The 26477-nt window shown below is 40.8% G+C and overlaps 1 protein-coding gene across 1 annotated transcript in view; it reads right to left on the minus strand.

Moving 5' to 3' along the window:
- Positions 1-3330: 3330 nt before the first annotated feature.
- The window catches only part of las1l (LAS1 like ribosome biogenesis factor), an 81621-nt gene continuing 58474 nt past the window's right edge, over positions 3331-26477 (minus strand). The window contains exon 13 of the mRNA XM_080187449.1: positions 3331-3890. Coding sequence (XP_080043575.1) covers positions 3800-3890 — 91 coding nt within the window. The 3' untranslated portion in view covers positions 3331-3799. The remainder of the gene's footprint in view (positions 3891-26477) is intronic.

Below are 26477 nucleotides of genomic sequence, written 5' to 3' on the forward strand. Positions count from 1 at the left end.
GTGTCTGTGGGAGTTTGCACATTCTACCCGTGCTTGCATGGGTTTACTCCGGGTGCTCCGGTTTCCTCCCACACCCCAAAAATGTGCTTTTAGGCTGATTGGTGTTAATAAATTGTCCCTAAATTGGATCTTCCTTAATCTGGCGCACATATAATTCCCTAAATTTGCACTCCTTTATTGTGGAGTCCACGAGATGTAGACAAAAGTCGTAGGTAGAAGGAGGATTGGAATGAGGCACTCACTGAGTTTTAAAATGGGCGACGTGGGCTTGTAGGGCAAAAAGGCCTGTTTCTTTGTCACCATTATGGAGTCAAGTTTTGTGAACTGAATTTAAATTCCACCAGCTGCCATGATGGGACTTGAACCCTTGTCCTCAGAATATTAGCTTAAGACTCTGGGTACCAATCCAGTGACAATTATCACTACACCACCATCTGCCCAATTGCATGTATATCTATTACAATTAATTATTTGCTTATAGCACAATGATGAAAACACAGTACAGTACAAGACCCTTTTTAGCCCATCCCTCCAAATTTCATGCCAGCCAGCATGCCAGTTTCTCAGCTCCACCCCATCCCTGGGCTATGTTTCCCCAGAGGCTAGTTGAGGGATGGATGACAGGGCTATCCACCCACAAGCACTGCGTCAATCAATTAAAAGTCTATTTTCTGAAGCCAACTCATATTTCAGTCTGCCTCCATGTCTAGTAGTGGTCAGGGAACAGGGCAGCTTCCTGAAGTCAGCCTCTCTGGCTAGTTCCCCTCCACAATGGTGACCTGATGCTGGGGAGGCTTTTTACTTTAAACTTATAAAAGTTGAAGACATCTCCATGTTGGGGCACCGCCCTCTCACTTACCTGGAAAGGCAGCCTGCTACTACTTTAGTGGCTCGTGAAGCTGGCAGTCAATAGGAGGCCTTCCATCACTAAGGATGGTGTAATCCAAAGCCTCCAGGGAAAGTCCTGCCCTGTGCTTCTTCATAGCAATCTTCTGCTCTGACAATTGGCCTTGCACCAATGCTATGGTTTAAGGTGGCTCATTTATGTCAAATGACAAAAGTACAATACTGGGATCAAGACAGATTGGGGATAATATTAGCACAGATTGAGAATTGGTTAAATCCACTTTGATAAAGACAGGTAAACAGGCTGAGTCAGCATGGTTTTGGGAAGAAAATCATTTAACACATTTATTGGAGTAGTTTGCTGTAGATAGATATACACATTTCCAGAAGGCATGTTAAAAGATGCCACAAAGGTTATTTTGGAAAATGAAAGCTCATGGTGTAGCACATTGGGATGGAGAGAAGATTAGCTAGCCAACAGAAAATGGTAGACACAAATAGGTCATTTCTGGGAGGTGTACCACAGTGGTCAGTGCTGAGGCTTCAACATAGTGCAGAAGGAAGCCGTTTGGCCCTTTGAGTTTGCACCAACCACAATTCCACCTCGGCCCTATCCCCATAACTCCATGTATTAACCTTAACTAGTGCCCCTGACAAGGAGCAATTTAGCATGGCTGATCCACCTAACCTATGGGAGGAAACTAGAGCATCCAGAGGAAACCCACACAGACACTGGGAGAATGTGCAAACTCCAAACAGTACCCAAAACAGGAATCAAACCCAGATCCCTGGCTTTGTGAGGCAGCAGTGCTAACCACTGTGCTGCCCCAAATGACTTGAATGAAGGGACCAAATACATGGTTACTTAATTTGCTAATGACATAAGGTTAGGGTCATAGAGGTTTATCACATGGAAACAGGTCCTTCGGTCCAACTTGTCTATGCCAATCAGGTAGGTAGGAAAGTAAGTTGTGACGAGCATGTAAGGAGGCTGCAACGGTTAAGTGAGTGGGCAAAGATTTGGCAAATAGTATATTTTTTGGAAAATGGGCCATTGTCCATTTTGGCAGGAAGCATTAAAAAAACATATTATCCAAATAGTGAGATGTATAGGGTTTTGGGTATCCTAACATGTGAATCACAAAAGGTTACTATGCTGATATAACATAATTAGGAAAGCTAATACAATGTTATCATTTATTACAAGGGAAGTTGAATGCAGAAGTAGGGAGGCTGTGCTTCAGTTATACAGAAAGCTGCAGATGCTCAGTTGTTGAGCATATTTAGGATTGAGTTTGTTAGATTCTTCCAATACCAAGAGATGTTGGGGAGGGGAGGGAATGGCTGGAAGCAGAAAAAATGTGAAAATTCAACCATAGCCTGAACTGAATGGCAGAGTAGGCTGCTGTTTATGTAGCCTGACCAGAGCACATTAGTCACAAAAGTCTCAGAATTGCATTAACTGAGTAAACATTTTTGTTGATTGCTGCACTGCAAAAACTGGACATCTGAGTCTCTGCACTAGCAAATTTATTAATTTTGCAAATTAGATTTCTCAATTTAACCTCAGGAACACTGGTGGAAAACCAGCATGATAGCCAATCTTGCTTTTTTTGATTTTTTTTTGAGACACCCAAATACAGCTTGCTAACCTGATATTAACTAATACTTGCTTTTCTTCCAGCAGTTTTTTAGCACCCCCCCCTCCACCCCCGATTTATATACTTCAGCATGTCATCTTTCATCAAAGTTGTAGAGTGCAATGTTAGGCTTTCTATTGCTAAAATGGAATGTCTTGGCCTCAAACCTCAAGATTGTGTCAGAAAGGAGTTCTTGGCAGTGATGACTGCTGTTTAACAGGAAAATTACACAATGATAAAATTTTTGCCTAATTGTTTCCATTAATTAATCAATTAAGACTAGTGGACCTTAGTTGGCCACTTCTCATGTAAAAAAAGCTGCCTGCCTTATTTTCAACCCAGATGATCTTGGCTGATAGACACTGATCCCCTTTCCCTTCTCCCCCATGATGACAATCCTCCCCAGTCTCTACTTCCATAACCTATTATTCTTCTCCCATACCCCCTAACAGCTATTTAGCCTAAACATGTTTATTACCCTATTATTCCAATTTGAGATGTTATCAAAGTCTAGTTATATAATAGTCTATGATGATATGCTGTTAGTATCTCTTGCAATGAATACTCCCAGGAATCATTTACCATGTTTCCTTGTTTTATTAATCCAGTGTTACACAACATTTTTATTAGCTGAGCTGTGTTTTTGCATTATTTGCTAGTGTCTTGCACGCTTGTCAGGTTAACAATCCTAAACTGCCTGGGAAAATCAATACATTTGTGGACTAAGCTGGTCATTTCTCCCTTATACATACTAGATTTGCAATTTTCCCAGAGGGAAAGAAATGGTGACTCCATACCTGCTTGTGGCAAGGGAACGTGAGGAGGTACTTTTCTCTTAAGTAAAAGATGAAACATACACAAAAAAAAACCCAGTTAACTGTCAGGATTTATTTTTGGCTATATAAAAAATATGGTAGCCTCCTACCGTTTACATGCATATAACATTGCAGAATTCTATAAACACAATTGATTGAGTTTGAGAGGAACATCAACATGAGTTTGAAGGGAACTGGTTTTACGACAGTTCATAACTGGTGAAATATCATTTCATTCTACCCAATTCCAAGCCTGAGACTGCCAATGAAGAAAATCTTTATTGAAAACTCATCATAAATAAGCTTGAATAGAAATGGGAAGTATTGGAAAAATACAACAGGCATGTGAACATCAAGGAAGAAAAGGCAAATTCATGTGGAGATTCTTCAATATTCGATACATGCATGTGCAACTACAATAGCGCACATGTTTAAGGGAGAGGAATAATAGGTCTCAAAATGGAAAATAATGAAACATTTGAAAATAAGTTTTCTTCACTAGAACAATTTCAATCCAGCTTTCAGTCTGTGCAGGTCATTCTGTGTCCACCATAAACCTTCTGCATCAGCACAAGGTAATCCTGTGGTACTGTAAGGGAAAAACAAACATTTTTAAGTTTGCCATCAGAAACACAAGTTAAGGATAACTTGCATACATACGGATCACAGCTACTCACTCCCATTCTGAGCAGAATAAGCTGATCTCAACTGCATGCAATACCTAGGGTAAAGGAGGAAGAAACAGGGTTTAAAAAAACAAAACTTGCAATCCAGTGACTCCCATTTGAAAGTGAATCTGTAGAACTCAACCAAGCACAACTTCCAAAGAATCAAATGGAATGTAGATTGACTTTACACAGGTACCTACACCCGTGAAATCACAGCTTAGCCAAGAATCAGTGCTTTCAAGACAGGAGGGAAGAAAACTGATAATAGGTATAGCACCAAAATATTAATTCCTCAGTGTGTTCTCCAGGGTCAGTGGCTCTTTTTGAAAGATGCCCTAGACTTGGGTATATACAACAAAATTTACATTTTCAGATGAGACAAATCTCAAATGTTGTAAAAAAGTGATGAATAGTAACAGACAGCTTGGTGAAATGGACTGACACATGACCAATGAAAGTTATGATGTAGAGATGCTGGCATTAGACTGGGGTAAACACAGAAGTCTCACAACACCAGTCCAATAGGTTTATTTGGTAGCAAAAGCCACTAGCTTTCAGAGCGCTGGCTGCCCCTCCTCAGACGAGTGAGAGTTTATCACAAACAGGGCATATAACAGACACAAACTCAACTTACAGAATAATGATTGGAATGTGATTCTTTACAGCTAATCAAGCCTTAAAAGGTACAGATGATGTGAGTGGAGAGAGCGTTAAGCACAGGTTAAAGATGAGATTTGTATTGTCTCCAGACAGGACAGTTAGTCAGATTTTGCAAGCCCAGGCAAGTGGTGGGGGTTACAGATAGTGTGACATGAACCCAAAATCCCGGTTGAGGCTGTCGTCATGTGTGCGGAACTTGGACATCAGTCTCTGCTCAGTGACTCTGCGCTGTGTTGTGAAGGCTGCCTTGGAGAACACTTACAAAAAGGTCAGAGGCCAAATGCCTGTGACCACTGAATTGTTTTCCAACTAGGAAGAGAACAGTCTTGCCTGGTGATTGTCAAGCAGTGTTCATTCATCATTGTCATAGTGCCTGCATGGTCTCCCTAATGTACCATGCCTTGGGACATCCTTTCCTGCAGTGAATCAGGTAGACAACATTGGACGAGTTGCAAGAATATGTACTGTGTACCTGATGGATGGTGTTCTCACATGAGATGACGGCATCTATGTCGATGATGCAGCACATCTTGCAGAGATTGCCGTGGCAGGGTTGTGTGATATCATGGTCACTATTCTCCTGAAGGCTGGGTAGTTTGCTGCGGACAATGGTCTATTTGAGGTTCTGTGATTGTTTGAAGGCAAGAAGTCGGGGTGTGGGGATGTCCTTGGTGAGATGTTTGTCTTCATCAATGATACGTTGAAGGCTCCGGAGGGAATGTTGTAGCTTCTCCGCTACAACAACAGATGAATGAACACCACTCGACAATCACCAGGCAAGAGTGTTCTCTTCCTGTTGGGGAACACTTCAGCGGTCATGGGCATTCGGCCTGTGATCTTCGGGTAAGCGTTCTCCAAGCCAGCCTTCATGACACATTACAGCGCTGAGTCGCTGAGCAGAGGCTGATAGCCAAGTTCTGCACACGAGGACGGCCTCAACTGGGATCTCGGGTTCATGTCACACTATCTGTAACCCCCACAACATGTCTGGGCTTGGAAAATCTCATTAACTGTCCTGTCTGGAGACAATACACATCTCTAACTTGTGCTTAACGCTCTCTCCACTCACATTGTCTGTACCTTTAAGGCTTGATTAGCTGTAAAGAATTGCATTCCAATCATTATTCTGTAAAATGAGTTTGTGTCTTTATATGCCCTGTTTGTGATTAGAACTCCCACTCACCTGACAAAGGGGTAGCCAGCACTCCAAAAGCTAGTGGCTTTTGCTACCAAATAAACCTGTTGGACTTTAACCTGGTGTTGTGAGACTTCTTACAGTGAAGTTCATGCAGAGAAATACAAAGTGACATTTTAGGAGAAGAATGAGGACAGACATATAAACAAAATTATATTATTATTAAGGTGGTACAGAAACAAAATCTTTGAAGGTGACAGGATAAGTTAAGAGGGCCATTTAAAAAAATGTGATTCCTTGGTTTTATTAATAAAGAAATGGAGTACAAGAGCAAGGAAGTTGAGCTAAACTTTTAAGCACTAGTTAGGCTTTAACTGGAGTAGTATTAAATACTCCAGAAAGATTGTCAAGGCTTAAGAACATAAGAAATAGGAGCAGGAGTAGGCCATCTGGCCCTTCGAGCCTGCCCCGCCATTCAATAAGATCATGGCTGATCTGTCGTGGCTCAGTTCCACTTTCCGGCCCTCTCCCCATAACCCTTAATCCCCTCTCTTATCAAAAACCCATCAACCCGCTTCTTGAAAATATTTAGCGAGGCAGCCTCCACCACTTCAACGGGTAGAGAATTCCAGAGATTCACCACCCTTTGAGTGAAGAAGTTCCTCCTCAACTCCATTCTAAAACGCCCCCCCTTTATCTTGAGGCTGTGCCCCCTAGTCCTACTGTCTATTTTCCAGTGGGAAGAGTCTCTCCACCTCTATCCTATCCATCCCATTCATCATCTTATACATCTCAATGAGATCTCCCCTCATTCTTCTAAACTCCAACGAGTACAAGCCTAGTTTATTCAGCCTCTCCTCATAGTTCAACCCCCTCAACTCCGGTATCAGCCTAGTAAACCTCCTCTGCACTCCCTCCAAGGCCAAAATATCTTTGCGCAGGTGCGGCGCCCAAAACTGCACACAGTACTCCAGCTGCGGCCTCACCAATGCCCTATACAGCTGCAGCAAGACCTCCCTACTTTTATATTCAATCCCCCTCGCTATGAAGGCCAGCATCCCATTCGCCTTCCTGACCACCTGCTGCACCTGCAAGCTGGGTTTTTGCGACTCATGCACAAGCTTGAGAGGATGCAGAAGAGATTTACTAATAAGGTATCCTGGATGAGAGACTTCAGTTATGTGGACAGACTGCAGGTTGTTTTGGTTACAGCAAACAAAAGTTTACCAGAATTGAAATCAAAAAAGGGAAAGATTTGAAAAGGAGAAACTGGCCCAAATTTTTCAGTTTCCATATCACCAGCAGTTGGAAGATTCTTGTCAAGATTTACTTAGGAGAGATGGATTTTTGTTTATTTCAGATTTCCCCAAGGTTTTTGATTAGGTCAACTGACAGCGTCATTTAATAATGTGATTAATGGGAGGAGCTAGATTTGTAGCAGAAAAACAGCTTTCAGTTCTGGCTGGGGTTTGTTTAAAGACAGAGGTCTACAAGCTGCTTGGAAACTCAAAACCTCTCAAAGCTTCCAGGTTGTCTACACACATTATAGCAGGTATATTTATGGCTGCTAACCGTATTTAAAGTGGAATATTAAGTCTGTAAGAGATTGCTGCTTATTTGGAACTGAAGCATTGATCAGTTAGAAATTGAAGTTGTTCCCTTCCACTTGTTAAATATTGTTCAACTGTTAATATTTGAGATGTTTCCTTTGTTAGGGATATATTTAAAATGTCTTATGACTAAAACGTCTTTTTTATCAGAAGATCCCTAATTTTGTCAGTGGAAATACTCAAAGTAAAGCACCCTATCCTCACATTGATGCCAAAATAGAAAAATTGTTGGGGTCTTTATAATGTATCTTGGGATTTGGGTCCATGACCCTCACACAGGGAACCTTCCTGGAATATTTCAACTTCCTATGGGAATTCCCCTGCTTCCTGGGACCCTCCATGAATGTCTCCAGCATGGAGTTAGAATCAAAAACTTCGGACAGTTATACGTACTTACCCGATTACCTGGATAGTTATTCTACCACCTACCCATACAAAAATTCAAATTTGGCCTTTAAACTAGTGCTGTACAAAGGGAGTTATGTTCAGATTTTTTCCAACTCTACTCCTTGTCAATGCAGTTCCTCAATGCATTAACTTTTTGTGGAACCATACTCAGAAGGTCCAGGTAGAAGTATACAGCAGTGTCAAGTTGAGGCTCTAAATGATTGCAATTACATCATTTCCCCTGCTCGGAAGATCCAGGCCACTGTTTCCGTGGGCAGAAGGATCAGTAGACAGGGGATACAGATTGATGTTGGTTGTAAAACGAATCAGGAATAACACACAAAAAAAACAGGGCGTTTGGATTATTTTGACTGCATTGCCTGAAAGAATGGTGGAAGCAGAATCAAAAGTAACTTTTGAAAGTTAATAGAACGTAAAACTGAAGAGAAAAAATACAAGGCTATAGAAAAAGAGCAGAAGTATGGGATTAATTGGATAGCTCAGTCAGCATAGGTACAACTGGCCTCACTCCCACCTTCAAAGCTATATTTTTCTGTGATTGTAGTTATATCCACTCAAAGGATTGTAATACTTACCGTAGCTGGCCAAAATCCTCCCTTATATTTGTATTTACAGTTTCTGGATCACCATCACCAATAAGAGGAGGGTGCAGGTTTGAGATGAGTAGCAGATTGGAGTTATCCTCACCTAACTGACGACTAAAATACAGAACTGAACCCACTCCAACACAGTGTCCCCTTCTCAAACTGTCCAACTGGAACTCAAACACCGGATACCATCACTCACTGACAAACTGAATATAAAACATACATTGCACTAAAGCTTCCCAAGAGCCAAATCAACTGCTTCCCTGAGACTTGCCACAAGTGGTGTCAAAACATGACATGAGAAGGGCACTACTGTCCCATCCATGCCAAATTACATTCAGCAACTTAGCAACAAACTCCTAGTATAAACAGGGGTTTTTTTCAGCTGAACCAAGATCATATAATACAAGGTATTGTATGTTATACTGACAACTCAAGCTCTAAAACTGGACAGGTTGGGCTGCAACACCCTGTAGGAAATTATTTTGCTTGAAGACAGCATCATTCTTCATATCATCATTAAAAAAAACACTTCCAAGTTTCCAGTGGCAACTGGGCCATCCATTTCCACAAGAACAATAGAAGTTGACCTCCACAGCTTCAACACCTCATGTGAGGGTGCTAGGTCAAAGTAATCCACTGCACATACTGTATTCTGTAAAATTGCTGAAATGGTCAGATGATTACTGGTGAAAATGTGGCATCAATGCCAATTCCCAAATGCATTCTTAATCATACCCCATGAAAGACCAATAAAGTCACCAAGACCCCTCCAGATCAATCGCTTACCCAATAAGCCAACTGCAAGTTGGACAACCAATCACAACTGTATCCAGCCTAGTTTTAACTTTTATGGGAAGGCAAAGGTATAATGGTAATGCTACTTGACCAGTAATCCACAGGAAAAAGCTCTGGGGACATAGCTTCAAATCCCATCACAGCAGCAGATGGAATTTAAATTCAATTAATAAATCTGGAATTAAAAGCTGAACTAATGGCCACATAATCATCGTCAATTGTTGTAAATCCCATTCGGTTCAGGGGAGGAAATCTGCCACCCTTATCTGGTCTGGCGCACAAGACTCCAAACTCCCAGCAATGTGATTATATCTTAAATGCCCTCTGAAATAGCCAACCAAGCCACTCCATTGCCTCAAAGCGATACTAAGTGTAAAGGGAATAAAACCTGAACCGACCACCCAGCATTGACCTCAGCACCAGAAATGTCACTGGCACATCCAGCCCTAACAACCCTGCAAAGTATCTAGGGCTTGTTCTAAACTTGGGAGAGCTATCAAAAAGACTGTTCAAGCAATGACTGACACAGTCGTACTCACGGAATCATACCTTATTGACACTGTTCCACCAACTGGACAAACCTACCAGAGATGACAGCATAGTGGTGTAGAGTTGGTAAGGAATTGTCCTGGAAGACCTCAACACTGATTCTGGACCCGTGAAATGTCATGTCATGTCATGTCATGAGGTCAAATATGAGTGGAAACCTCCTGTTCACCACCCACGGTCCTCGCCCAGTTAATATTCCTCCATGTTGAGCACCAGTTGGAGGAAGCACTGAGGGTGGCATGGGCACAGAATGTACAGTAGGTACTCTAAGGGATATCCATCACCAAGAGTGGCTCAGTGGCACCACCATTAACTTAATTGGCAAAGCCTTAGAGGACATAGATGCTAGACTGGGTCTTCAGCAGCTAATGAAGGAACCAAGAAAGAAGAAACTACTTGATCTCATCCTCACTAATCTACCACTACTGTCATGACAGTAATGGTAGAGATGACCACTGCACAACCCTTGTCGAGACAAAGTTCCATACGATATTGAGGATACCCTCCATGTTGTCTGGCAACTTCATTGTGCTAAAATGGGACAGATATCAAACAGACCTAGCAACTCAAGACTGGGCATCCAAGAAGCACGAAAGGCCATCAGTAGAATTGTGTACAAACACAGCCTGTGACTTCATAGTCTAGCGAATCCCTCACTGTACTTTCATGAAGCCATGTTTCACTCTCCAGAAGCGTGCTGAAAGTTCCAGGACTAGGAAGCCTCAGATTTAATTCAACAGTCAAAGGAGCAATTCATAGCAAGTGTTAAAAAGCTGCAAAATTCAGCATCATGTGAGCGTATTGCTTTTTCTGGAAAAAGGTGTTTTGTTAGACCCGATTTATCATTAGCTGCTTGGTTTATTAGTTAGCTAGCTGTTAAAGATTTATTCTCTATCATGTTTGATTCCTACAATTGATAAAAGTTGTGCTAAATTTTTAAATTATATTTTAACTGTTTTATAAACTTTGTTTGACAAAAGCATCCTAGTGGGTCACTTGAATCAAATGTAACTCTCCCTGGAGTGAAACATCTTATGCTCACCCCATGTCAAATCCAAGGGTAAAAACTTAGGATCTAGGCTATCTTCATAAAACACTTTGAAGTTTCTGGCCTGAGTGATACCACAAGTTCAACATCTTGTATTTGAACTTCTGCTTCCTCCATAAACTTTTCTTTAAAAAAAAAGTCCTCCTTTAATTAAAAAGGTTCCTTTTTGTGGAATGTAATTTTTGGTTAAGTAAATGAACCAGACAGCATGGAATACCATGTGACAAGTCTCAGTAGTTTCCAATACGTACAGAAGACAGAGATTCCCCTTTCTGGTTTCTTCTAAACAAAGCTATATCTGTTTTTCTATGAAATAATATCCATTTCACTATTAACAGCATTGGAAACTACATTAAGTTGATCTTTCTCCACACCCTAGCTATGACTGTAATACATTCTGCACTCTCTCGTTTCCTTCTCTATGAACAGTACATATAGTGCGCAAGAAACACTGCATTAATACATGTGACAATAATAAATCAAATTTCATTGTCATTACCTGAAGCCAAATAAAAATACTTCTAATGTTAAAAGCTAAATACTGCAAATCCAAAACAGAAACAAAATGTTGTAATACTCAGACGCATCAGTGGAGAGAGAGGAACAGAGTTAATACCGAGTCAGATGTAACTCTCCTAAAATGTAGAAATGTGATGTTTTATGCCATTGTAAAAGGAGGGGGGTGGGGGGTGGAAGAGGAGAAGGAATAGAATAGGGTATGGAGTGGGAAAGATTAAATAACAAAGATGTCATGGCACAAAAGGAAAAGGGAATGGCAATGGTTCTGCCAGTATCCAATCTAATTGGCTGGAGACTGCCTCCCAGCAATTGCAGGCCACTCTGTAGAGGGATAATCCCACATAGTGATCACCCAGGTGCAAAAGGCATTTTTAATTTAAACTTTGAAAGAATTGGCTCCGACCCTACTTGACATTGTATCCTCCTATTGCTTTCAAACGTGTGTGCATATGCATGCACACACGCATCTCCCAATCTACCCATGATCCCTTAATTGGATGACAAAACCACCCTCTGACCATTAATTGGCCACTTTTGGAAAATAACAATGAGTGGCTGTTTTCCCATAGTGCAAGTTTCTGACCCACATTGAGCCTGATGGTCGAGTTCAGAAGCCTGCAGAGACAAGTCTTGCCTTGTCATCTTCTTGTTCAATCCACCTGGTTATAACCCCAAAGATCAAGTTCACATTCTCAACCCTGCTGCACACCATGTTTGTGGTTTCATGGACTCTTCTCACTAGCCACACTGCAATCTAATTTACATCCTCACTGCTTGCTTCCCTTTCCTAGTCTCATTAACTTGCACTTAGTCATGCTTCATTTTCTTTGCAACTCACCAACCCAATTTCCTGTGTCTGTTTTTCAAAAATACAGTCTTTCACATCTTCAGCACATCCTAAAACATTTCAAAACTATTTAATTACTTTTAATCTGTAGTCACTTTTAAACAAATATTTTAGCCAACATGCACACAGCAAGGTCTCAAACAGCAATGATGATGAAATGACAAAATACATTTTTTCATCAACTTAAACCGATAGCTGGATTGACACCCTGTTCTTCTCCAAAATTGTGTCATGGATTTTTTTTTAAAACATTCACCCTAACAGGTACAAGAGATCTCAATTTAACATATCACTTAAAAGATATCACCTCTGACAACATAACGTTGCTCCAGTGCTGCACCAAGGCAATACCTCAATTGCTTAATAGATAACTAGGTGCCGTGATGGAGCGGGAAACTCAATGTTGCAAATGCCCTCCACTGACGACCTCCAAAATCTGTCTCATCCATTTAGCTTATGATTTTTTTCTGGTTTTGTTTTGTTCCGTTTTGCCAGGACACGCAAAGCCAGCTTTTAAAAAAAAGTTCACATTATCCTGTGAACAGGACATACAAAAATATTGCCCTAAAGACACAGTTCACCCAACTTTCATGTACTTTCCACAGAAGTGAGTGATCTTCTGAAAGACAGTTAAATTAACCTTTAGGTGAATTTGCACAAGCAGCCGTTTCCGATGTTTTGTTGAGTGTTAAGTTTTAAACTCATAGTTAACTACTTCCTTCAGGAATAAACCCATTTCACCCATTATCAATTAATATTTTAAACTTTTCTTTGCACCAAAATGGATGTTCTGATTTTAAATTGAGTTTTTTCACCTCCCTGCTTCTTTTGAGAACCCATATTCTTATTTTGTCCACGAGCAATCCCAGCCTTCTGATATTACACCCAAGAAACAATTATTCAACAAAGAGGGAAACTTCACAGGCTATTTGACAATGAAGGATAGTAGAGCCAGGTCAGATCCTGCCTTCATGTAACACAGGAACTAGGAACAGAAGTAGGCAAATTCAGCCACTTCAAGCCTGCTCCACCATTCAGATTATGGTCGATCTCTCCTTGGTCTCAAATTTACTTCCCCACCTGTTCCCCATATCTAGTGACACATACACTTACTTCCCATGTGTCACTGGATGGATAATCCTTTATGCACAATCCCAATTAATCTTCCATGGTTCAACTACCAAAGTCCTAGGCATGTTCAGACCAGCCATAGATTTAGCACTAATATACCTCCTGAGATCAGTGACACTAGTAACTTTTCTTCTATGTGGTTAGACAGCACAACGGGTTGCAATTTCATACCACCCCTCAGGAGCAACTTGCAAGATATGCTGACACTTCAGCATTATAGTTAGGGAATGCTATACTGTCAGGGATGCTGAAAGAGCCATCTCTCCTCTCAAGTCGATAGAAAAATTACAGAGCATTACCACAACCAACTATTACTTGATCTCTGTCATTTGTGGGGTCTTGCCATGTTACTCTAACCTGCAGCAGCAATTAGGATTTTGGATTGAAAGGTGTTATATAAAAGTAATTGTTTTCTTTACTCATCTTAAATGTAAACCTTAAATTGAATCAAATTAATTTATAATTTTACAAGGGTATATTCTTGGATAACCGCACAAAAGTACAATTGCAATTATGGATTTACAAGCAATTCTAGTTTTATGAACTTTGATCATAAGACAACACTTCAAAAACATTGAGTTGCATTGTATTGCCACTACATCAACTTCTACAAGAGCAAATCCCACAGAACATAAATTAAGCAATGACAATGAATGTAAGAGAACACTTTTTGAGCAGTCAGAATTAAATAGCTGCAAATAAAGTCTTATCTGAACCATAAGAACATAAGAAATAGGAGCAGGAGTAGGCCATCTAGCCCCTCGAGCCTGCCCCGCCATTCAATAAGATCATGGCTGATCTGAAGTGGATCAGTTCCACTTTCCCGCTTTCTCCCCATAACCCTTAATTCCCTTGCGTACCAAAAACCTATCTACCCGTGTCTTAAACATATTTAGCGAGGTAGCTGCCACCACTTCAACGGGCAGAGAATTCCAGAGATTCGCCACCCTTTGAGTGAAGAAGTTCCTCCTCAACTCCGTTCTAAACTGCCCCCCCCCCTTATCTTGGGGCTGTGCCCTCTAGTCCTGCTGTCCTTTCTGAGCGGGAAGAATCTCCCTACTTCTACCCTATCCATCCCCTTCATTATCTTATATGTCTCTATAAGATCCCCCCTCATCCTTCTAAACTCCAATGAGTACAAGCCCAGTCTATTTAGTCTCTCTTCATAGTCCAACCCCCTCAACTCCGGTATCAGCCTAGTGAACCTCCTCCGCACTCCCTCCAAGGCCAAAATATCCTTGCGCAAGTGCGGCGACCAAAACTGCACACAGTACTCCAGCTGCGGCCTCACCAGTGCCCTGTACAGTTGCAGCAAGACCTCCCTGCTTTTATATTCTATCCCCCTCGCTATAAAGGCCAGCATCCCATTCGTCTTCCTGATCACCTGCTGCACCTGCAGACTGGGTTTTTGCGACTCATGCACAAGGACCCCCAGGTCCCTCTGCACCGTAGCATGCTGCAGCTCTTCGCCCTTTAAATAGTAATCCCTCCTACTATTATTCCTGCCAAGGTGGATAACCTCACACTTGCTAACATTGTACTCCATCTGCCAGGTCCTCGCCCACTCGCTCAGCCTATCTAGATCCCTCTGCAGACTTTCCACACCCTCTGCACAATTTGCTTTTCCACTTATCTTTGTGTCATCAGCAAATTTCGACACCCTACACTCAGCCCCCTCCTCCAGATCATCTATATAAATGGTAAATAGCTGAGGCCCCAGCACCAATCCCTGCGGCACTCCACTAGTTACCAACTGCCAATCAGAATAGCACCCATTGATACCAACTCTGTCTCCTATTAGACAGCCAATCCTCTATCCACGCTAACACCTTACCCCCAACTCTATGCCCCCTAACCTTCTGAAGCAACCTTTTGTGCGGCACCTTATCAAACGCCTTCTGAAAAATCGAGAAACACCATACCCACTGGTTCCCCTCTGTCTACTGCACTAGTCACATCCTCATAGAATTCCAATAAATTCCTCAAACACGACTTCCCCTTAACGAATCCGTGCTGCGTCTGCTCTATCAAACAATTCTTCTCAAGGTGCCTTGCTATTTCTTCTCGCTATTTCATGAAACCAAAGGTATCATGTATCCTGTCGGCGGCATCAAAACTTATTTCATCCAAAAAGTTGAACTCAAATGGCCTTTAAAAAGTTGTGTCAGGAAAACCCAGAGGGCAGAGGGCAAATCCTAACCACTTCAATCTCAAGACTGAACTATTAACCACTGATTGGCTCCAGACTTCTACTTCCACTCTCCAAGCACCTACTCAAACAAGTTCATTAATCATACACCCTGTGATTTATTCATGTGAAACTAATTTCTTACTTCCACTACAAAAAAACCCTCATGTTCCTGTCCCACAGAACATTATACTCCAGCAGAGTTCATCTCTTGCCATTTGTTTAAGGTCCAAGTCATGAACTATATAAACCTTCTGATCTGCTTTGGGTGACACCCAAATATTCCCTCATCCTCCACTGCTCATGTTTAATGTGGATGGCTGGACATCCTAACTATTTCTTGCATGGAGTGCTCTGGTAGATTTTCAACCACCCAGGATGTCGGTTCCCTTCTCAAAGGTGCTTTTGATCCACAATTTCAGCTGAAACTGAAATCTTAAATCCAACAGAAAGCTCAAAAGCCAACTAACCTTGCTACATTTCATTAATTCCCCTGATCACAGCAATGTGTCTCTTAACTCCTGGCCCAATTTGGTTTCTTCACACATTCATGGAAGGCACCACTGCCACCCACCCCCATCTACCTTAATACCCTGTTGTAAATAGATAATGAGCAACAGTGAAGGTAACTAGACAGTAAAACATCCTGGCCAATTACCTCTCATCTGAATCTTGCCCATACAGCGTTCTCTCCCCCCTCAACTTCTCCACATCACAACCAAATGCTGCCAACTGCTCCTCTGTAAGGACCCACTTCCTGGGACCTTTGATTCTACAACTCAAGATTCCCAAAAAATAAAATATTCAGAGTCTCTGCCTCCACCATCAATTCAGGCAGTTAATTCCAGACACCCACCACCCTCCGTGTAAAGATAATTTTTCCTTACGTTCACTCTACACCTATTTATCTTGAATCCATGTCTCCTGGTTCTAGAATTCTCTACCAAGGGAAACAGTTTTATTCTGCCTACTCTTTGGCAACCCCTTATAATTTTGTATGCCTTTATCAAGTCAACACTCAGCCTTCTTAGTTCCAAGCAAACTAATCCCAGCCTATTCAATCTCTTCTTATAGCTATAGTTTTCGCTAAATATATTTAAGATGCGGGTAGATAGGTTTTTGGTAGGCAAGGGGATTAAGGGTTATGGGGAGAAAGCGGGAAAGTGGAACTGAGCCACTTCAGATCAGCCATGATCTTACTGAATGGCGGGGCAGGCTCAAAGGGCTAGGTGGCCCACTTCTGCTCCTATTTCTTATGTTCTCATGTTTTCTAGCCCTGGCAACACCTTGTAAACTTCCTATGCAATCTCCAGAGAAATAATGTCTTTCCTGTAATGTGGTGACCAGAACGACACGCAATACTCCAGTTATGGTCTCACCAGTGTTTTAACCATTCCATCATTATATCCTTACTTTTATAGTCTATAGCTCTGCCAATGAAGGAGGAGAGCATTTCATAGGCCTTCTTTACAACCTCGTCCACTTGAACTGCTGCCTTTGTACCTGTGTGCTTGTATGCCAAGATCTCTCACTTCATCTACACTTCGTAGGATATTCTCATTTAATCTGCGTTCCCTACAACTGTTTGACCTCCCTAAATGCATTACCTCACACTTCTATGTTAAAATCCATCTGCTACTTTACTGCTAATTCCACCAACCACCAATATGGTTTTGTAGATTATTTATTCTTGTACACCAATCCCCTCGCAATAAAAGCCGACATGACAATTGCCTTCCTAATGGTTTGCTGCATGTGCATGCTAATTTTCCACATTCTTTGTGCATGCACATTCAAGTGGACATCAATACTTACAAGTTTACACTTTTTAAACAATATTCTGATTTTCTACTCTTAAAAAGAAAGTGAAAAACCTAACACTCCTATGCATTATACTCTGCCATCTTGTTGCCCACTTACCTGTAAATAGTGGAGACCCACAATGATCAGTGCTGAGGCCCTGGCTATTTACAATCTATCTAATGACTTAGATGAAGAGACAGAGAGTAGTGTACAAAAGTTTGCTGATGATACCAAGCTGCGTGGGACATTAAGCTGCGGGGTGGGCACAGCAGAGTATAACACATGGGAGTGTGAAGTTGTGAAGCTGACAGGCAGTGAATTGCCACATTCTTGACATTCACCATTCCTGCTCCCAGGAACCATGCTTCCCTACAAATATCAGGGCTATGATCTTTAGTCCACTCAAATGTCATTGTATTCAAAACACCACTGCTTGTTACCTGTCTTGAACTAAGTTCTAGCTTAAACTCACTCCTGTACATCAAAACTCCATTTACCCTGTTCAGTTCCGAAGAGGAGTCACATCGACTCAAAATACTAATTTTTTCTCTCTCCACAGATGCTGAGTTTTTCCACCACTTTTATTTTTATTTCAGATTTCCAGCACACTTGTATGTTGCTTTTATTGCCCTTTTACTCATTGTCCCTGAACACTCACCCGGTCCAAAATCCATGTTCTCATTTACAAATGCATCCATAATTTTGTCTCGGCTTTTGTAATTTCCTCCAACTCTCACCAGTCTGAATTACAGTCTTCAAGCTCCAGTCTCCTCTTTATTCCTACCATTACTGGCAATAATATGTTCCAATTGCCTCAGTTCCCCTCTCGAACATTCCTTCAAACTCCTCCGTTTTGCTGTTTCTCTGAACCTAAAAATAAACTGCTAATGTTCAATGGGGCAATTTCCTAGCAGGAACCGACAAGAACAAGTGAAATGCTGGTTTTACATCATGAATAAAAAAAATGTAATATTTAGCAGGGTGCAAGAGTAGCATTTCCCATCTGATCAGTTAGGTTAAAACAGCCCCTGATGTCTGGGCTCATACTCGTATCATGGCCCTTTTTCACATCTTCAAGAAGTATTTATATTCGTTTTCTTTCCTTGCCAGAAGGCATTGCTTTCTTCCTGGGATAGGATCCAAGTTCATGTGAGCCGAATCAGTGGCACCAACACAGCTGAACTCAAGCTTATCCAAGGAAAAAGAAAATGTGCTCACATTGCACCTTCCACGCCCTGGAGATACCCTAAAGCACTTTACATTTTTGTCAGCAAAAATATCAGCACAGTATTGAAAATGCAGTTTTTTTTTAATTGCATAAAGACAGTTGCAACTTTTATCAAAGACTCATTCATTCACTCACTTAATCAAGGTTTTAATTTTCTATCTGCTCATTGATACAAGGTTTAAGCAGATGAGCAATATAACATAAGAACATAAGAAATAGGAGCAGGAGTAGGCCATCTAGCCCTTCGAGCCTGCCCCGCCATTCAATAAGATCATGGCTGATCTGTTGTGGTTCAGTTCCACATTCCCACCCTCTCCCCATAACCCTTAATCCCCTTTCTTATCAAAAACCCATCAACCCGCGTCTTAAAAATATTTAGCGAGGCAGCCTCCACCACTTCAACGGGTAGAGAATTCCAGAGATTCACCACCCTTTGAGTGAAGAAGTTCTTCCTCAACTCCGTTCTAAACCGCCCCCCCTTTATCTTGAGGCTGTGCCCCCTAGTCCTACTGTCCTTTCTGCACGGGAAGAGTCTCTCCACCTCTATCCTATCCATCCCATTCATCACAAAATTTCATGTTGCATTCAAGCTTCATATACAATTAAAGTACATAATCTATAAAAACATCCAGTGGAGTTATTTTCTGCAAGATGAAATATAGAAAAGCAACTGAACTAATAAAGAATCACTTTTACATTGCCTTGCTATTTAAACTTTACAGCACCTATTTGCTCACTGGCATTGTTTGTGGGATCTTGCTATGCAAATTGGCTCCCACATTTGCCTATGCAAGAATGGTGACTACACTTCAAAAATAATTTACAGGTTGTGGCATCTTGAAATGGAGAAGAACTACATTAAAACGCAAGTTACATTTTTCTTTCTTACCTCCTTTTCCCATCACTGTCCCTCACAATGCAATTTCAGAGGACACTTCTACACAAATCAGCACGTACAGATATAAGTGCGTGTACATGAGAAACTTCGATACCTTGTGACCCATTAGGACATTTTTTTTTAAATTGCTATGCAGGGAGTTTTAGCACAAGTTACAATACATAACCACTAAAGTATCATGTCAGTCTACTTTTAATAAAGATTTTTCTTAAAAAATCATGCAGCTTACTACTTCAGCGATATCACTGGCGGTGGAGCCAAACTGTAGCAGTCAGGTAACAGGGCTTTCAGTTTTGTTTATGACAGGTGATAAGGGTTTTTTCCTTTGGGCTCTCACTTTTGTTTTGAGTGTGTTGTTGGAAGCAGTTTAGCAGCAAGCTAAGAAGCAGTCTCTCTCTCTCTCCCCCTGTTTGGTTCCAAAACTATTCTCAGGTTAGTTCGAGACTTATTGCCATCCTGCCTTAAAGGAGCTGTGCTTTGGGAAACAGATTCGACTACAACGTTGAGTTTTTTCACAAGGGATTTTCAGCATTCAAACCCAGGAGGCTGGATAACAAATGGGCATTATGCTGTATTCTGCTTAATTGGAGGGTTGTGTGTATTGGATGTTGGCTTTGATTGGAACACATTAGAGATATTCCTTAACAGTTATACATTATCGTGGTTGTTGTGTTTTTTGCTTGTAATTGTAACAGTTCTTGCTAATTGTCTTACTATACACAACAATATCTTTAATTAAACTTTGTTTTTGATAAAAGCCCCTCATGGGTCCATTGAATTACAAATTGAACAGAAAACATTACAGGTCAGGACAGCTTCATAGAACATCTTGAAGCATCCAACCACACTTGTAACTAAAGGTAAATTACTCACCTTTAGAAGGATTTGTATTATGAACCCTGTGGGTTACTCAAAAATATGCACCACATGGAGCTAGCCAACACAACTGAGGAAAATCCCTCAAGTTCATTTTTCCAGATAACCATGTAACCATCCATTCCTTCATGGAGCACAAATAATTTTGTTAATAAACAGATTGTCTCCTTTTAATTATTTTCAAAAAGCTTTCAGTCCACCTAGTTTGATACTATTGCAGTTGAGAGATTAGACACACTACCTGTACCTAGCATGTTACCACTAAAGCATATAGGTGCCAGGGAGCATTAGGGACCACCAGTTGTGACTATCTCACATTTTGAAAGGTAGACGAGGAATTCTCCACTATGTCCTGGCCATTATTAATCCCTCAAACAATATCACTAAATCGTATCGCGTTTTATCTGGTCAGTCACACTGCCGCTTTCAAAGCCTGTACTGCACAGACTGACTACAATGTTTTCTATATTACAACAGTCACTTCACCTCAGAAGTACATCATTGGCTGCAAAGTGATTTAAGACATTGAAATTGTGCTATTTAAATGTAGCTTTTATCTTCTTATATTACTCAAGATATCAAGAATTGAGTCAAGTTTGTAGTTTAGTAATCATGTTGCTGGACTAATAATCCCAAATCTGAAAATAATCCAGAAAATGGAAATCAAAAATCACATCATGATTTCAATATTAATTCATTTTTAAAATTCCTGAAATAAAAAGCTAATTCTTTACAAAGTGAATATAAAAACTGAACTGGTTCATTATCATCTTTTAGAGAAGGCAGATTACCCAGTCTGGTTAATGTCAAAACCCTCTGTAGTCACCTAATAAACTTGCAGTTGTGCCAAAACTAACGCTCAAAATTATGGGATTCTTGTACAGAAGAAAAAGATTAAAAACTCAATATTATGGGCAAAACGGGAAATGCAGTGGTTGGAAGTGCGTTTTGTAATATCTGTGATAATCTCCAATTAAATTGCTTTTTCTATATTTTTAATAAAGGTATTAGCCTGTTAAAAATAGGCTAAACTGTTTGCTAAAATAGCAAATATTGATTTTAATTCATATTAGTATTTGAATACATTTGAATGCAAACCTATAGGCTGAATGATCAACCTACCCAAATAATGGATATTTTTGCTACTCATTGGAGATAGAATCCTACAATGCAGGAGGCGGCCATTCGGCCCATCAAGTCTGCACCAACCACAATCCTACCCTGACCTTATCCATGTAACCCCACATATTTACCCTGTTAATCCCCCTGAAATTAAGGGGCAATTTAGCATGGCCAATCCACTTAATCTGCACATCCAGGGACTGTGGGAGGTAACAAGAGTACCCAGAAGAAATCCACATAGACATGGGGAAAATTTGCAAACTCCACACAGACAGTGACCTAAGCCAGGAATTAAACCTGCTGAGGCAGCAGTGCTGTACCACCATGCTGCCCCAAGTACTCCATACATTATTGTGCAGACATTTTAGATGAACACCAGGAATTCTTACATGCTAATTATTCCATATTGCTCGCTGTCTCATATCCTATACAACCACTCTGTGTTGTCAATGCGAGACGTACTTGGCATAACCAGCCAATATGGTTTTTCTGGATTGGTCAGCTCTCAAGCCAGCCTCAAGTGATGGCCACTACTATTTTGAATAAAGCTGTTCCATAAATAGAGGATAGAGATGGCACCAGTCCAGAGCTCCCCAGACCCAGCACAGCAGCAAGATAAAAACCGACCTACAAATTTGATGGTAGGGGAGGAGAGACTTGGAGGTAGGGGAGGTAGTCAGAAGAGAGCCTGGGAGGGGGGTAGGATTGTTACACAGTAGGGATTCAGAGTACATCTGTTCAATACAGGAGTGTGCAAGCATCAAGGACTGTTTGGAAGCATGGGCCTTAACAGAGCTACAAGAGTTTTATCATAGGGACATGGAAATCAGGGCAGGATCAACCATTCAGCCCCTCAAGCATGCTCTGTAATTCAACTAGATAATGGCTGTTCTTTCACCTCAATGCCATTTACCTATACTATCCCATATTGCTTGTTAGCTTGAACGACTGGAATTCTATCCATCTCCATCATGAACATACTCAATATCTGAGTCTCCACAGCCCACTGGGGTAGGGAATTCTAAAGATACACCACCTTCTAAGAGAAGATTCCTCCTCATCTCAGTCCCAAATAAGAGACTGTCTCCTCGGTTCCAGATTCAGCAGCCAGGGGGAACATCCTTCCTACATCTACCCTGTTGAGACCTGTAAAAACTTTGTATGTTTCAATGAGTCATTGCTCATTCTTCTCAACTCTAGAGAAAACAAGCCCAGTATTCTCATCAATCTCACCACACCAGCAATCAATCGGGTGAACTTTTGTTGCACTCCCTTCAATGGCAAGTATATCCTTCTTTAGGCAATGAGACCAAAACCACAAATGATATTCCAGGATCAGGACAACTGCTCTGCATTTAAGTCCTCCTACAATAAAGGCCATCTTTGCAGTTGCCTTCCTAATTGCTTGCCGCATCTGCATTTTAGCTTTTGGTGACTCACGAAGAAGGGCATCCAGGTCTTTGAAAAACCAACATTTCTCAACCTCTCATCGCTTAAGAAATACTCTCCTTTAGGGTTTTTCTGACCATAGTGGATAACTCCACATTATATTACATCTGCCATATATTTGTCCACTCACTCTCTGATCCAAATCCCCTTGAAACCTCCTTGCATCCTTCCCAACTCAGATTCCAGCCTAGTTTTGTCATCAGCAAACTTGGGAAATATTAAATTTTGTCCCCACATCCAAATCATTGATACAGATTGCAAGCAGCTGTGGTCCCAAGTATTGATACTTGCAGTACCGCACTAGTGGCAGCATACACCAAGCAGCGGATGACCCATTTATTCTTACTATCGTCTGTCTGGTAACCAATCTACATCAATATATTACCTCCAACCCAGTGCATTCTCATTTTGCTTACTAACCTCTTATGCTGAACCTTAAAAACTTGCTGAAACTTCAAAAACATCACATCCCTTAGCTATTCTGCTAGTTACCTCCTTCAACAACTCCTAAAAGGTCTGTCAAACATAATTTCTCTTTCATAAACCATGCTGAGTCTGTTCAATCATATCATTGTTTTCTAAGTACCTAGTTATCCCATCCTTATAGACTCCAGCATTTTCCTACGATTCATGTCAGGCTAACAGGCCGGTTTTTGCCCTCACTCATTTCTTAATTAATGGGATAACATTCACTACCTATCAATCTACAGAGATAATTCCAAAAGCTGTAGAATTTTGTCAAATGAGCACCAACACACTCACCTTCGCTATACCCACATCTCAACACTCCAGGATATAGATCATTTGGTCCAAGAGATTGATCAACTTTCAACAATGTGGTTGACTCTCAAAGGCTCTCTGAGATGGAGGGCACTTAGGCATGGGCAATAAATGCTGGGCCCAGTCAATGACACCCAGATCCCATAAAATGAATAAATATAAAAGTCCTATTAACTTTTGTACTAAACAATATACTTTTTTCTGGTCCTCAATCTCACCAGTCCCTTGGCTCTCTGGTAAGAAGTTCAAAGAGCCGGACTTTAGTAAAAGAACATTACAGATAGAATAACATACCACCACCCCCTCCCTCACTCTCAGTCCTGTCAACCCTCACTGGCCTTCTCAGCCTCACCCCCATTACCTGCTCCTCTCGTCCCAACAATCACCCACCACATTCTTCTGGCCCTGTGAATCCACCCCTGTGGTCTGGCTTCACAAGTCACGTCTCCCACATCATCCACCTTAGTAAATCCACCCCATCCCCAACCATTACCAAGTCATCATGACAGATTACAATTCTTGTAATCTTGTAATTCTTCTGGTTTTGCATCACTGCACTGCAAACGGAATGGTAAACAGGATTTTCCTCATTCATTTGAGCAACAGTAGAAAAGAACCTTTGCACGGCCAGCATAAAGAAAGGAGCAGGGAATTCACATACAGGAAGCCAGTTAAGCTCCAATTCCTCTTGTGAAACAGGAAATAACTGCTTCTGCCACTGAATACAAGTTAGAGACAAAACAATGACAGAAAAACATGAGAAACTTTTACCCTGGATACTCTGTTGCTCTGTAGCTTTTAAAATTGGATAGATATCAGTGAAAGTGAGCATTGTTTGCTGAAATCCTGAAACTAAGGCCCATGAAATTCAGTTTCTTCAAAAATTAAATACTCATCATTGCCAGGAGTACAACTCAGGTCAATGTTGCAAAATATAGAGGTTAGCAATATAAAGCTGGGTTTGACAACAGTTTATGTTTCCAATGTTTAACCAACAAGAGTGAAAGCAAATCATTCGGCCACTTGAAGCTGCTCCAACATTCAGCAAAATCATGGCTGATCTTCTTCTGAATTCCATTTTCCACCAGTTCCCCTTAACCCTTGACTTTCCTATAGTTTGAAAATCTGTAACTTCGCACTGAATATATTTAATGGCTCAGTCTCCACAGCCTCTGGGGTAGAAAATTCCAAACATTACAACCAAAGAAGAAATTTCTTCCCCATCTTAAATGGACAAACACTTATTCTGAAACTATGTTCCCTAGTTCTAGATTCTCTCGCCAGGGGAAAGCAAACTCCCAGCGTGTTCTTTGGAAAGCCCCCTCAGAATCTTAAATGTTTCAACAAGATAACTTCTCAATCATCTTAACTTAATGAGTACAGGCCTAAACTGCTCACATTAAATCCACTTCACCCCAAGAATCAACCTAGTGAATGCCTCTAATGAATTTCCTCCAAAGGATGTATATCCTTCCTTAGAGGGCAAAACTCTATGGTATTCTAGCTTAATTTCACAATGCACTGTATAATTGTGACAAAACTTCCCTACTTGTATACTCCATCCCTTTGCATTAAAGGCCAACATTCCATTTGCCACTCAAATTACCTGCTGCGCTTGCATGTTAACTTTGAGATTTATGCGTGAAGATGCAGATTGTTCTGTCCCACAACATTCTGCAGTGTCAGTCGATTATATTAGTATTATGTTTTTCCATTCTTCACGCAAAGGTGGACAGCTGCAATTTCCTATGTTGTATTCATCTGCCAAATTTTTGCCCACTGACTAAACCTATCTATATCCCTTTGCAGACTCTTTGTATCCTTCTCGTGACTTCCTTTCCACCTTAATATCAGCAGCAAATTTGGCTACAATACAACTGATCCCTGATCAAACAATTTCTCTTTCATAAAAGATGTTGAGTCTGTTTGATCCTATTTCAACTTACTCAATGCCCTGCTACTATTTCCTTAACAATGGATTCCTAGTGTTTTCCCAGTGGCAGATATTAGACTAACTGGCCTAGTTTCCATCTTCATCCTTTTGTGAATTAAGATGTTATACACTTAGTTTTCCAATCCGCTGGGACCTTTCAGAATCTAAGGAACTTAGGAAGATTACAAACAATGTTTCCACTACCCCTGCTGACATTCCCTTTATGTAGACCACCAGGTCCAGGAGCATGTCATGTTTTATTCCTTTTTTTTGAAAGTAGTTTCACTCTAGTGATAGTGATTTTCTAAAAAGTTCCTCTTCTTTTGCTCGATATTCTTTTGCTCCTGGGATGCTGTCTTCCACTGTGAAGACAGATGCCAAAAGTTTGTTGCAGTCTCTGCCATTTCCTCTTTAATCCTTTATAATTGTCTTATGCAAGTTTAAGACAGAAATTTCAGACCCAAGTTTCTTATCCTAAAACCGAACATGAATTTCTATCATGTTACAATCACTCTTGCGTCAAAGAGAGTCTTTTACTATTGTATCATTAATTATCCTGTCATTACACATTACCAAATCAAAAATAGTCAGTTCTCTGGTTGGTTCCATAATATATTATTCTAAGAAACTCAAGTATTGACTTTATCTTCCAGACTATCTTTGCCAACTTGATTCATCCAATCTATATAAACATTAAGATTGCCCGAGATTATTGCAGCATTTATTTTACAACACCCTATTATTTCTTAATTTATATTTTGTCCTATGCTGGAACTGCAGTTTGAGGGTTTATAAACTATTCCTATCAGCCATTCTTTCCCTCATGTCCTATTTCCACCTAAACTGGTTCTATGGCCAGAATCTTATCGTCATTCACACTGGTGGGATTTTCCCATCCCACTGCAGTGAATGTGGATTTGGCTAGACGCCAAATTCTCT

This window comes from Carcharhinus amblyrhynchos, chromosome 4 (genome assembly GCF_965287045.1).
Source record: "Carcharhinus amblyrhynchos chromosome 4, sCarAmb.v2.hapA, whole genome shotgun sequence".
Classification (NCBI taxonomy): domain Eukaryota; kingdom Metazoa; phylum Chordata; class Chondrichthyes; order Carcharhiniformes; family Carcharhinidae; genus Carcharhinus; species Carcharhinus amblyrhynchos.